A 15197-nucleotide genomic window follows, 5' to 3' on the forward strand; every position below is an offset into this window, starting at 1 on the left:
AAACTGCTCTCCCCTTTGGCCGAGCACGTCCCGCGCACAACGCTGCAATTCGGGGAATGGCATCTTGCTATTGCAATCATGTATTTGTACCCGATGGCCGTGTAAGATTGGTTGATATGTTCATTCTGCTGTGGTCCCATTGTTTCACGTACTATCTGTGCAGTCGCAAACACACTTGTGAGGGGTCAGTGGGACGTAGTACTCGGTTAACGGTGGGCCCTCATGCATCACTGTACCGAGTTGCAACGACGGGCGGGGCGTCCCATTCGTGGGTGAAGGCAGTTGCCATTTTCACACACAGCCGCACTCGATGGGATAATTAGTGATTTCAAACGGCCACAGATGCCTTTTCGACGTGATGTTGCAAATGAGGAATTCGAAGGGCGGCGCTTTCGGTTTCCAGCTAGCGGCGAGGAGATGCCCACAGGTCTGACTGCAAATGTAACGTTCTATTGTTCTATGTCCTTGAGACAGGGCCCATGGCGAGGGAGCAATGATTGATATGAATAGTTTGGGATGCGCAATAGCTACGTGGGCGATGAGGCCGTCCGTTCCCAAATACATGTTACTTCACAACACTGGAATTACGGGCTGGGGCACTGTGGATTTAGCAGGCTGCATAACGCACAGACTCAATGGATGTTTCTAATGTCATGTGAGTAATTATTCAGGCATTTTGATCCCGGGATGAGGGAATGATGGATGGATGCATGGTCAGGTGATTTGGTACAGAGTTTGCCATGTACAGGGCTTCTTGGGACCTATCCGCCTCCCCTACGCTATGTGATGCAGGGCTGCCATAGTGGGACCATCGTCCATCTGGCCTTGTTGAGCCCTCCCTGTCTCGAGGCGCCCTCAGACACTCGTTTGTGATGGTGTTTGCACCTCGATATAGATGGTTGTGAGTCGCAGGTGGTTTTGGGGTGGTGATGTTCCTTTGGAGTGGGCTAGCATGCATATTGCTGTGGATTTCGTGTGATCATTGAAGTGAGTTGTTGGTATGTAGTTCTGATGGCCATTCTGTTCTTTTTCTTTTCTTTTTGTTGACAGGTATCTCCTCCCCTTTTGCCACTGCCATCTGTATGCCACTCCTGCAGATGGATTTTACTCCCGACACCTGCTGCTTCGTGTTAATCAGTGGAGCAGCATTACGATCTTATGGGACGATCGCCAATGGCCCACATGCCCTTACGCAGTACTGGTGGCTCGGAGCAACATTTCGGCCTTTCAGCTGGACTAGTGCCTCCCCATTGGGACGGCCCTGCGGTTGTGTGCGCTTCCATGTTGCCTTTTCGTACGTGAATGTGGCTCTGTGTACCATGGGGGAACAGGGCGACACACAGGTAGTGACTGGTCGTTTCTTGCGGAAGCAGCCCACAATGGTGGTTGGTGTTTTGGATTTCATGGCCTGATGGCTGTATGTGCTTGGTGATTTTGATGTGCATAAATGTCTATTCTGATTTGGCCCGTGTAGCGTTTTTCTTTGCAAGTGATGTGGCATATGCCTATTTGGGGGGCGATGTATTGTGAGGAGATCTGCATTGGGTTCCAGCTTCGGGGTTTAGTTGCGTGGTACTGTGCTGTGCGCGTTTGCCTACGAAGCCCAGTGAGGTCAGGGATGGGGGCTGCCAATATGCCAGTTTGAATGTTGTCATGCTCAGGGGCGGGGGATTGGGTTTTGTGTAACAGATGCCGGTCAGCCAGGTGGACTGGTTGAATGATGTGGTTTTCGGTATATTGCTGGTCACAGGTGCCTGTGTTTGCGTGCGTTTCTTGGTGGGGGACTGTGGTCATGTCCATTGGGATGGCTTGTGTATTCGTGCCATCTGTGCCCTGCAGCTCCCATTGGCCCCTGTTGTGTTTCTTTTGTTCGTTGGCATGCATGGGTGACTTGTACATTTCAATGGTTGCATTGTGGCTTCATTGCACCTACGGGGAGTTGTACTTTGTGGGCAGGGAGCGGTGTACAGGCACTCAGTGGGGCCGTTTACGGTTGATTCGCGATGCCGTACTTCTCGCCATGGCGGTATGGTCCATTCCGCCATGCCTGATGGCGTTAGGTACATGTCCGCTAGGGTCGGAATTGGCGTACCGTTGCACCATGGTGGTGTTTGCGGTTTGGCATGGCGCGCGCGCGCGTGCTTGGTGCAGTTAGCGTTGGCGTTCACTACGGTGTCGCTAATGGCATCGTACTTTGCGGTGACGGGTCATAGTCGCAACGAGCGCTATTCGATGGCGGTATTGCATTTCCGCCATCGTTTTTCGATTTCCGCCAGGGTCGTAATGAGGGCCAATATGTTCCTGATTCCCTTTCATCTACCAGGGATCCACAACACAGTAGCAGACTCCCTCAGCAGAGAACTCAGATCTTGCCACAAGTGGGAGCTTCTGCAAGACCAGGTTCTCTGCATCTTCTCCAGGTGGGGATTTCCGGAAGTAGATCTCTTTGCCACAGTGACGAACAAGAAATGCAGTAGTGAGCAGGTTTCCAGGTTCTCTGCATCTTCTCCAGGTGGGGATTTCTGGAAGTAGATCTCTTCGCCACAGTGACGAACAAGAAATGCAGTAGTGAGCAGGTTTCCACAGACGGCAAGTCTGGGAGACGCATTCTCATTCCTGTGGGAAGGAATATTCCTCTACGCTTCCCCCTGATCCCGCTCGTGCCTCGAGTGGTCAGCGTGCTCAAACAACAATGCTGCAGGATGATACTAGTAGCCCCAGATTGGCCACTACAAATTTGGCACTCTGAGGTCTTCCAGCTCTCAGTGGCTCCTCCCATCAAATTGCACCCTCTCTCCGACCTCCTCCACAGAGACGACAGGTCCGTGTTACACCATGATCCAGCATCCCTCAACTTTACGGCCTGGTTCCTGCAGCCCTAGATTTTGGAAACATACCCCTGCATCTGGAATGCCGGGACATCTTAGCCATGGTCCAGGTGCCATCTATACTGTCTTGCTCCAACATCAAGTGGAAACGCTTCATCATCTGGTGTGCAAGTCAACATCTCGACCTGTTTCCTGTGCAGGCCCCTCCTGTCTTTGGCCGATGCAGGTTTAGCACACTCTTGCATCAAGGTGTACTTAGCAGCTATTTCAAGCTATATGCGTTCCCCAAGTACGCCTTCTCATTGGTCTTTCAGACTGGTCAAGGAATTCCTCAGAGAACTGGTTTGCTCCTTCCCTCCTGTCTGAGCTCCTGCTCAAGCCTGGGAACTAAACGTAGTCCTCCCCAAGCTGATGTGTCCTCCTTTCGAACCTCTGCACAGAGCCTCTTTAAAGTTTGTCTCCTGGAAGACTGCCTTTCTCATTTCCATTACTTCTGCCAGAAGGGTAGGCGAACAATAGGCTCTCTCCTTAAAGCCTCCCAACTTCTCTTTTCATCAGTTCAGGTCTGTCGCTCAAACCTTTCCTTCCTGTCGAAGGTCCTGTCTTCATTTCACCTTAATGAACCGTTAGTTTTGACTGTGTTCTTTGGTTCTCCCTCATCCCCTGCTGAACGCGTCTTGCATTCTCTGGATGTGCCCTGAGCCCTTAAGAGATATGTGGCTCTCAATAAAGACTTCTGCAAATCATTGCAATTGTTTGTGGCTTTTGGACCTTCTGGCAAAGTCATTTCAAAGTCTTCCATTGCAAGATGGTTATTGGCATGTTTCTAACACTGTAATCGGATGGCCAACAGGCCGTTTCCAGGCAGGCAGAGAGCACACTTGACAAGGGCGTTCCTAACAGGTGTTCCCCTGCTGGACATTTGCATGGCGGCCATACCTTCATAAGGTTCTACTGTGTCGATAGGGATTCGGACAGGCAGTGCTTCGCAAAAAATGGTTTGCGTGAGTTGAGTGTTCCTGAAGTGAGTTGGTTACTTCTGTTGAGCTATGCCTCCGCCCATTTTTCGATGAATGTATGTACTTCTTTGTAATCTTATTCAACCAGCATGTGAATCTATTTAAGATCCAGTGCTGGAGAGCAGGAGTTACAGGTAAGTTATGAAATGTCTAGAGTTACGTAAAAAACCTTAGGGTAGAAACTAATATGGGGATTTGGCTCTGCCCTCAGGAAGCCCCCAACTAAGAAACGTTTAGTGCGGAAAATGTTGTACCGATGTCACATCTGGAGCAGGATGTGGAACCCTTGAGAATGTAAGTTCTTGTACCTGTAATCCACGAAGTGGACTTGAGATATCCAGTTTGCCCTAGAAGCTAAGAAGCTAAGGGTCTTCTTTGTGTTATTTAGTTAATAAAACCCTTGAACCAGATACGGTACTGTAGAGTGGTCTGTGATCCCAGCATCCCTCCTGATACTCGCCTGTAGAGGGATACAGGGTGGGAATGGGAGGGACAATGATCACAATTTGGAGCAAAGTTCTGTTATCCTTTTCTGATGGCCCCCAACCTGGAAGCTCAATCCTGCGCACATAGGACAACCACTCAGGCGGTCTGCTGGTGAGTGCCATGTTGGTCCGTATATGTGCTGTTACTGTGGGAGGAAGTGGGAACCTTCATTGCTATCATTCTAGCTGACACTTATGGCCAATTCCCAGAGATCCGATTGGAACGATTCACGCAATCATGATAATGATCTAATTCCCTCCTTTTTTCCTGGCCTCTAGGATTCTCCTTCTTCCCTTTTCCCCCCACTTACACGAATCATGATGCGTGTGCCTTCTACAAACCAACTGGGGCAGAGTCGCTAAACCCTACTGCACATACATGTTGCGACCATCAATCCTGGTCAATATTCCTGATAAGCTCATATGCGGTTCTATGTGATCTCATCAGGGTTTGCAATTGGGTGGTCTTTTATTTTTGTCTGCATGGCCAATGCTATGTTCTAATTTATTTGTCTTTGGCTTTGAAAATGAGCGGTAAACGCTGTAATCCCTTCCTCCTTACTCCTTACTCCCTACTCCGTTGTCCTATCTATTTATTTATGTAATGTTGTTTTAATGTAAGGAGCCAACAGAGACACATGTTTATTTTGTTGACTTGATTTGGGCCACGTTGAATCTGCACAGTAAGCAAACATGTCCACCTAAAAAATGCACTGAGGAAACCACGCTACCTTCATATGCAACAGTACACAATGATCATGTATGTAATGTCACAGAGCTTGCATGTTCTTCTGTCACTTCCTCTTTGGATTTCTACAGGCCTGGCAACTGCACAGTTGTTCGGGACGGTGATATTGAGCATATATATATATGTTTATATATATTTGTTTTACTCGTATTAAGACGATGGAGCTTTTCGTGGGATAGCAGAGAAGCATAGGGATGCATTTGCTCACTTATGCCGTCTGGAACCTGGCATAGCTGACATCGTGGCATGAGTTACACCACTTTGGATGGGTTGCAAGTCATGATAGGCAATCGATGGAAAGATCCTTATGTAAGGTTGGGTTGGCCCTAGGTTTGAGATTTGAGGGGATGCATGGGCACGCTCCATAGCCTAAGGAGGCGGAAGCTGCAAGAGATCCTCCAAGGTTGGGTAATCTCCAAAGTAGAAGCTCGATGCTTTCACACTGCTTTGCTTGGGGTGGAAAACCAACCAATAGGGAAGTAGGTGACTGTTTTTAGATGCACGATTAGGAGTTCAGTCTTGTCCTGCTTAATGTCAGCGGCTCTGTTCGTTCAGAACGATGGGTAGACACTTGCTTTCTGACTGGGTTCTAGCTGCATAGGAGTGTAGGTGCAGCTCCCTCTTCTCTTTTAGAAGGAAGACATTGAGCACTATATGTAGGGTTTCTCAAGAACAGGGATCTTCAACCTTAGGCTCTCTCGATATTTTGCACTACCAATCTCCTGTCCAGCAAAGTCAGTGGTGAGGAATCATTGGAGTAGTAGTCTGGAACATATTCTGCACCCCATGTTGGGATCCCCTGCTCTGTAAGACCAACCTTTCTTCTACCTCGTAAACTGACGCTTCTTTCTTATGCAGGTTGCCATTGACTCGGCGGTGGAAACGCTCTTCAAAAGCATTTGGACTGTAACGGGTAACAAAGTCCCGGTCGCCATAAAGTTCTTTTTTGATTTTTTGGATGCGCAATATGACAACAAGAAAATCAACGACCCTGATGTGCCTCACATCTGGAAAACAAACAGGTATATCTTGCATGAGTGAAAAAGCAATATGTATTCGTTCTCGTTGACCTTTAACCCCTTTTCACCAAAAATTAAACATTGCAAAGATAGTCCACGTTTCTTTGTGTTGCTTGAATACTTAAGTAATCTATGATCCTCAGCGCTTCTAATTTTCGGGCCAGTGAAGGAACTGGGGCACAGGGAGATGATACATTGATTTTCTCAGGATCACTCAATTTGGTCAAGTAGGGAAGGCAAGATTAGGTGTAAAGGCCATATTCAAATGTTGCTGCAAGTTTGTCATTGGGTATTTAGTTGATGGTAAAATAAAAGTGCTAAAGACTTAGAAATCACAAAGTTTGAATTATACAGCAAAAAAGTGAAGGATTCGTGGAGAAGAATGAAAGACCTGTGTGGCTTGTTCAGTGGCATTCAACCTGTGGCTAGCCAGATGTTTCAGATTACGACTCCCATGATACCCTACCACTGACCTTGCTGGCTGGTGCTGATTGGAGTTGGAGTCCAAAACAAGTGAACAGGTTGAATAGAACTGTGGATTTTTCATGCATTAAGTAATTTGGAGAATGGTATGATTGAAGGGTGCTTACTGTGAAGTCTCATGGCTTTCCTGGGAAAAAGGCTTTGTCATTTTAATGGGCGTGCACATACATTTCTAACACCAGATGCAATCATTTCACTGCCAGGCGTGAATCACGAATGGTGTACATTGTTTATTCATTGTAACATGATTATACTAATGACCTCATTTAGAGTTTAGTGCTAGTGGTAAAACAGGTGGAAATACTGCCTGTGTTGCCACCCCTAATTTAGAGTTTGGGCTTTTAAACCCACTGAAATGGCCTGCTACTGAGTGGAAGTAAAATAGGTGGTAATGGTGGCAGTAATTGTAGGTGGTATTACCACACACAGTAATACCGCCTATCCCCACTGCTGTCCAATGGAACTCCAAAAAGAAGGAGTAACCCTAACTTTAGATCTGGTGGTAATCAGCATTTGTCACCTGCGGTAAAGGTAATAGTTTTTTTATTGTGATATTAGTCAAAGGTTTTACTTTTTACACAGATAAAAGAATACATACATTAAAAATGAATCCATCAACAGAAGAGTAAAAAAAGACCAGTATCATCTTAAAGATCTTCACATATACAAAACAAAGTGAAATAATAAACATGAATAGACTTTTTCAGATAAGACACATAATTATGAATCCTCAACCTTGTAGAGGTAACTCGGTCACATTTACTAATAAATTCATGTCAACTAAAGAACGAGTTATTTCATATGTAAGAAAAGTTTCTTGGCCTTGCGACAGTCTTTCCCAGAAAAGAGTAGAGTTCAAGGTTTTTTAATTATGCACAAATCTTTGACATTTTTTCTGTCTCAGGGGTAACGTACCCATACACCCAGATAGCAGATGGAAACTAGTTTGTTTTACTCCTCCATCACATTTGTCACAGATGTTACAGGGGTAGGTTATTGGGTCTCGAATATGTTGCAATTCCAGAGTAAGAACCAGATTTAGCCTAAATCTTAAAAAAAATTATGTTGTTTGTTGGTTAGACGATCTCTTAAAATATGCCGGCAGAAAACCGAGTGGTTTATCCGTTTTCGTCCAAGATACCGATAATTTGGCCTCTCTCATTTTGGAAATAGTTCTGATCCAGTCCCTTCGCCTTAGATATTTCTTTACCATTAGAGGGTTCTGGATTAGAATATCCATGGTGGTATCTGCCGCTGTCAGTATGTTTTTACATAAAGAGATCAGTCTATTTAAAAAGAAGTTATCATTCTTTTTCATTTGATCTGCTACTTCCTTATAGAAAGATGCTTTCTGGGGGCACAAAATTAGTCTATACAGACTTAACCATTTCCATTCCATTTGAAGCAGCAATGAACCAAGGCCCAGCTCATATCGTAGGCTTCAGATTGCCATACAGTTTGGCAATGCTAATACCTTTTTCCATAGCTTGCTCTCTATTTTGTCCCAGTTTACATCAAAAGACTGTGGATAACATTCTAGCCCGTAGCTAATGGATGGGAGGACCTTTGCCCCATAGAATATTATCAGAGCTATAAGGCAGAATTTACAGTACTTATAGTACACACTTTTCATTTGCGCTCCCAATTTTCTTTGTTTGGGTTTGATTATTGTCACCAGATGCGACATAGAGGGATAAGATGGTATCAGACACCCCAAATAGCTAACCTCTTTGTCTATCGGTACCACAATATTATTCAAATGCCATGGATATGATTTGATCATTTTATTAGGATGTTTAAAGATTACAATCTTTGATTTTCCAGGATTTATAGTCAAATCATTATGGCTTGCGTAGTCAGATAGGGCTGTCAGTAGCCGCTGTAGTCCGATTTGAGTATGGTCCATTACCACAATATTGTCTGCGTAGGCAATTTACCCACGCCGATCCTTGGGGCAAGCAGACCTTTATCCACCAGCCATTGAGACAAATCCGCCATGAATAATATAAACAGAAAAGGGGCCAGAAGACAGCCCTGATGAACCCCCCTCTCTGTTTTAATAATATTTGATAGCAGAGTCTTGATGAAGATGTATCACCATATTTTGGATGCCATCCGGTAAACCCCAGTTTTTTTAATTTACACCACAACCTATTCCTATTTATAGTATCAAACGCCTGGGAGAGATCCACCCAGGCAGCAAAAAGTGGAATACCTGCTTTGATAAGGGATACTGATGTAATACACGTAAGAGTTAATATGTTCAAAGTGGTTGATAGACCTCTGCGAAAGCCTGTCTGTTCCCTAGGAATTATACCATTAGCTGTCACCCAGATTTCCAATTCCGCCAGCACTAAGCCACTAAATATTTTACCATCGGCGTCCAATAATGATATTGGCCTATAGTTGATTGCCAAAGATCAATCTCCTTTTTTATAGACCGGAATAATGATTGCCTGTTTCCATGAATCTGGGGTTATTTTGGAGACGATAATATTGTCAAACAGGATCTTCAGTATTCGGGCCCATATAAGAGAGTTGTTTTTTAGGACTGAATTCAATAGGCCGTTCGGCCCTGGTGCTCTCGAATTAGAGGATTTTTTAATCAGACGCTTAATGTCTTCCGCACCAAATTGTAGAGTCCAATTTGCGTCTTGCTGGTAGGAATAAGATTCTGAGATAATCGGGACATATATCTTCAGGAAATGAGCCACCCAAGCCTTTTCATCAATGAATGACTCTAGAGACTGAAAACTAGAGGGTTGGGTTGAGTTTATAATTGACCAAAGTTTTTTTCGAGTTTTGAAGAGATATTGCCTTCAACATTTCTTCCCCCTCTTTTTGGAGTAACATAAACCTGTGGCTTCTAACCCAGTTCTTATATTGAGAATATAGAGATTGAAGGTAGATCCAATGCGCAAATCCAAAGATTAATAATTCAAAAAGAAATATTCATTCACATCAGTTCATGTGGTATAAAAAGTGTAATCTTTATATTAGTTTAAACATTTGTTATTCAAAACAACAGCCGACGCGTGTTTCGACCTTCCAGGTCATTATCAAGGTGTATGTCCAGGTGAGTAGGAGAACAGAATAGTAGATTGGTGGCTGGTGGTAAAGAGGTCCACCCTATGATTCAAGTTCAAATGTTCAGTACATGTATGTAGAACATGTAGGTCAAGTGATAAGCATTGAGATTCTGTTAAGTCAGTAAGTTGTCTCAAATAAAGTGAAGGGGCCCAATCCCCATGTTCAGTCGCATAGATTCACCTACATACATGTTCTACATACATGTACTGAACATTTGAACTTGAATCATAGGGCGGCCCTCTTTACCACCAGCCACCAATCTACTATTCTGTTCTCCTACTCACCTGGACATATGCCTTGATAACGACCTGGAAGGTCGAAACACGTGTCGGCTGTTGTTTTGAATAACACATGTTTCAACTAATATAAAGACTACACTTTTTATACCACATGAACTGATGTGAATGAATATTTCTTTTTGAATTATTAATCTTTGGATTTGCGCATTGGATCTACCTTCAATCTCTATATTCTGGCTCTAATGCCTGGTACCGTCTAGGGGGCACCAGTGGAAGGGTGCCAACGCAGCAGTTCCCATTTGCATGAATTACTTTACCATCTAACCGTCAGCGGTATCAATAAGCGCACTGTCTCCTTACGACCCCTAGATCTTCTTACAGTTCTTATATATATGGTAATTTATTTGATTTATTTGGTCTGTACGGTCCCTCTCATTTTTTACTATTTTTTTATTTTATTTTTTCCAGCTCTTAATTGATTCTTTTTTTCATGGATCTGGTTATCAAAGCTGTATTTATGTCTTTTATTCGGTTTGTCTTTTCCCATCAGTGGTGGATTCAGGGACTATATGAAGCCCGTATAGTTACTGGGTTTACAATGATTTCTCAATTCTTCGGCTGATAGCCAGTCACATACTTTCCCCAGATTGTCATTTAATATTTGGCCCCCTTTACAACTCTATTGCCCCCTGCATTCACCTCCAAGAGATGTGAATGGTACGAATCTAATAACGCTGCTTCAGAACTTATAACAAAATCTAACATAGCATGATCACTATCTACAGTATGAATCAGCTTCAAAGATACACATTTCTTAAAGATGTTCCCAGAAAGGTATACATAGTCAATGGTTGAGAAGGAGTCACCTCTCTCCCAAGATGGTGAACAAAGGATTTCCCCCTTCACATTCCCATTTAACATTGTTAGATTCCATTCCAGCATAAAATGTTCCCACGCATACCCATTCAGTGATTTCTTTTAGTAGGAAGCGAGAATGCTTCTGTATTAACAGATTGCAAGTTGAAATCACTCAATATTATCAGTTCATCTAGAGGAAATTGTGTTCGAACTAAAACCAATAAGTCAGACAAATGCTGAAGAAAAATACCAAGGGCAGCCACCACTGGATTCCAATAACCTGTGATTATCACCCAGTGTATAGAGGACAGACAACCCTTCATCAAGACTCTAACCGCCAATAGACCTTGGATTATATTTGATACCAAATTACATTCCTTAAAAGTCTCTTTTTTGTATGCTAACAACAGCCCGCCACTTGGCTGCCCCACCCCTCTATATTCAGCGTTTAGTTGATAGACATAGAAACCCTCAATGCCCACCGCTTCAACTAACCAAGTTTCTTGCAAGGAGATCAGACCAAAATTCTGAAAAATAAAGCCTCTCTGGTTGTCTCCCACGAAGGAGTTATAGCCTCTGGAATTCCACGATAAACATCTACGTTCCTGTTTGGCTAGAACCTCTGTTCAGGCAGGCCCATTTTCTGGAAAACTTGTGCTATTATTTCAGGGACCATTTCCCATAGGTTTCCCGAGCCCCCCCTCTTTATGGAATCCTTCTCATGAAAAGTATTTTTTAGGCGGCACTGAGATTGGTTCCGGACACAATATACCCTCTTTTTAGCCATTCCCCATTTGACTCCAGCATAAATTCAGAGGCTAGTCTCGATTTCATTAAGAGTTTGGTTATGGCAGTGTTTGGGTATTCTGGAAAGCTTACTCAATCAATATCACTGGAGGTCCGAAATTTTAATAAATTCATTGATTTCATCTCCTCCAAGATAACTGGTCGATTAATTGGGCCTCTTGATTTATTGTCTTGAGACTTCGAAAAAAAGATCCTCTGAACGGGAAATTGGTCAAATCATTTTTGCACCCCGGACCCGCTGAGACTTTAGAGTTCGAGCTAGGGAGCATTAATTGCACTGGATTTAATATCCTTCGATCCACCTTCTCCATCTGTAAATTAACCTGTAGATCATCCACAGTTGCCCTGTTTTCTTCCTCCCTTTCTTGTGCCTTAACCAAGTCCTTCTTTTCCAAGTCCTCCTTTTCCATGGTTGGGATATTAGTTCCCATGATTTGATTATTTACGCTCGATGCTGCTTTGACCTTTATATGCTTTTGAAAAATTGGAGCAATTTTCAAGGAAGGCATACTTGATTTAAATTTTTGTTTTGGAGGAGGGAATATTGGGGTAATCTTCTTTGGTTGAGCCAGAAAATCAGTCTGACTACTCACTGTCGCTTTAGAGATCACAGGGAGAGCCTTGTCGACATTCTTATTTGATTCCAAGTCAGTCCCTTTCAGTTTCTGATTTTTGGATGAGCCTGGCCTTGGACCTTTTAAGTTTACCGTATCTCCACTTAGCTGAGACAGTATTTTCAAATTTTTAGCAGACTGCTTTATATTCTCTTTATGGGATTCAACCTCCTTTTTCTTTCCTTTCAGCATATTATTCCTTTGATCCCTTTTTAATTCATCAGCTTTCCTTTTTCTTTTTTTTTCTTTTTCCATTCACCTTCTTTGTTGCTTTGTCCAGAGGTTCCTGTTTACCCAACTGTTCATCAACTAGGGCAGGATTTTGCAACTTTTCTTTGTTCTCAACAAGAGCAGCATCATCCTCTGCTAATTGAGCAAGACGCATGAATTCCTCCATAGTAGAAGCAGATAAAGGCGTATCTTCCCAGGCAGCAGCCAGCTGAACTTCCTCAAAGTTCGATGGAGCCACAGCTTGCCCTTGCCTATTTTGGCCTGTTTCCCAGTTTGCTTTTAGGAGAGCTAAATTCTGTTTTAATTCAACACCTTGTATATGTAGAGATTCCAGTTTATTTAATTGGGTTTCCTGGAAGGAATTCCATAAATTTGTTGCAGCCGTTCTCTCCTCATTTATGGATGATTTTAGAACCACCATGTTTGAGTCCACTGACTCCATATCCTTCGACAATTCCAACAAAATTCTGGAGTGCATTTCCACTTTTGATGTGATATTTTCAAACATCTTCAACAACGAACTCAGTAGATAGTTCAAGGCTGCAATGGTGGGGGGTGCCAGCTCTTCCCCCACCGTTGCTGCTAACTTTGACTCTTCCTTTCTATGTTTAGAGGTTTGATTAGAATTTTGCTGTTTTGGTGAATCATTTTGTCACGATTTGCTCCCTTTGCTCCCGTTCCCACCACTTGGGGGCCTGATTTGGGGTTTATTCCCTACTGGACCTTTCCTCCGAACCTTATGCTACAGTGCTGTGATGAATTAGGAGTGCTAAATCCCTATTTTCCAAGCTACTTCCCTTCCAGATGCATTCCAGGTTTTTGGCAGCCAGCATGCTTCTTTAATCAAATGACTTTGCTTCCCAGAATGCCTGGCCCACTGCTTCATCTCCACCATTGCAGGACAAGGTTGGGTGGAGGATAGGCAACACCTGTGGCTGCAGGTGCAGCAAGCAGCACACCTGAGGTGTGTGCTCGTTAAGCAGCTTTAAAAGCGTCAGTTTGCTTCAGTCCAGCGCTGGTCATTGATGCAGTGTTCCCGTTTGTGACTGGCCCCTTGTTCCTGGTTCTTAGCTTTGTGCCTAGTTCCTAGTTTCTATTCCTTGTTCCTTTACCCTGGATTTCAAATGTATGTGCTTAATTGATTTCTGCTTCCTAGATTCCCTTTCTGTAATCCTCTGTTTACATGCAGCTTTTCTCAGTGCTTTCCCTTTTGGTGCAGCCCAGTTTACCTGTGTTCTATTTTTCTTTGACTTTCTCCTTTGCTGCTGTAAACATTGATGCTTTAGTCTTTCCTCTTTATAGATTTAGCTTCCTGCCTTTTTTCCTTGTATGTGTGTGTCGGAAGTTTGCCTTTGTAATTTTGTTTTCCCCTGCTCCTTTACTTTCTCTTGGAATCCATTCCATGTCTTCCCTTGCACTTCTGCATTTATTTCCCTTTGATTATTAGGTGTGGCGTGCTGTTGTAGCTAGCCCCTGAATGAATGCCTATGTTTTCCTCACTATTCTGTAATCACTATACCTACTTGCCCCTTGTCTTGAGTCTTATGTATTTAGTTATCCTCCCATTGCTGTTATAGCCTTTCTGGGCCCCTGTTTGATCAACAGGGTTGGTGGGCTTACTGACATTCAAGTGGTATTTCTCGTCCTTGTGAGTACTGTTTTTAAGTTCTCTTATTCAATATCATCAAGAGTGTTAGCTCACAGATCCTGTCGTTGTTTGCCCTCTACTTGGGCTTAGCGCTGTCAGTACCTGTAATAGCAATTGTGGGTAAGGAGCTTGCCGACTTTCTTTGTCATCATAAGGAGTTTCTAAGTGCTTACCCCACATCCCTTTTCATATATTTGTATTGTTGTCACACTCTGTTTGCACTCCTGGGTTTTAGTATACATGAGTCTTGGTTCCTGTGTGCATGTTGTTTGATTCAAGGCTATTCACTGTGTGATTTTGTGCACATTTCCCTTGCCATATTCGCTGCCTTTGTCCTCACCTGACAGAATGACCAGCCCACTATTCCCATTGAATATGGCAAGTTTAAGAAAGAAAGGCAGCAAGCCCTCTAACAAGTTTGTACAGAAAGCTTCCCCTACATTTACCTGTGACAATCAAATCACTAGTACTGACATAAATGAACTCCTTGTCACGAATGGGCATTTACGTGCACAGTATTTTTCTCACAGGATGGCCCATCTTACATTGCCTGATCCTAGTTCTGTCTTTTATTCTGATCCAGATTCTATGTCAGCACAAGCCTTAGCAGCAGAAAACAACACACTGTTATACTTATTACATAAGAGTACCTCTGGTGTTGAACCCCATGATTTCCAGTTATGCTTCACTTCAGATTGGCCAGTTTCATGATACAAACATAAAGAATCGAGGGGTTCCTTGCATAACTTCTGTTTTCTACCCTCAGTCTATAGCATACTCCTCTGCACAAGTGCATACTGTAGTCCATAATGCCAAGAGGTCTGATGTCAATAGTTTGTTTAAGGGAAACACAGACCAAGTTGGTAAGAGAAAGTATAAATCACAGAACCTGCAAGCAGTAGATGACAATGTACCATCAGTGCACATCCAGATTGCTAGTGCAGGATCCAGCCCTGATGCCACCATGCCTCCCCCTGTGCCTACTGATAGTGATGTACAGATAATGCAGGGCATGCTAAAAGCTAAGCTGGAGGAGTTAAGACAAGAATTCATTTCTTTACAAGTGGAGAATAAAAACTTACAGTCTTTACAGAATACACCTCAAACTTTATCTGTTGATGTTGATGA

General features: G+C 43.5%; 1 protein-coding gene across 2 annotated transcripts in view; it reads left to right on the forward strand.

Annotated features, from left to right (window-relative positions):
• Positions 1–15197, forward strand: part of PLXNC1 (plexin C1) — a 1076103-nt gene that overhangs the window by 979860 nt on the left and 81046 nt on the right. For both annotated transcript variants that reach the window (XM_069629799.1, XM_069629800.1), the window contains one exon: positions 5939–6102. In XM_069629799.1, the coding sequence (XP_069485900.1) occupies positions 5939–6102 (164 nt within the window). The remainder of the gene's footprint in view (positions 1–5938; positions 6103–15197) is intronic.

This window comes from Ambystoma mexicanum, chromosome 12 (assembly GCF_040938575.1).
Source record: "Ambystoma mexicanum isolate Mex_15411 chromosome 12, UKY_AmexF1_1, whole genome shotgun sequence".
NCBI classification, from domain to species: Eukaryota; Metazoa; Chordata; class Amphibia; order Caudata; family Ambystomatidae; genus Ambystoma; species Ambystoma mexicanum.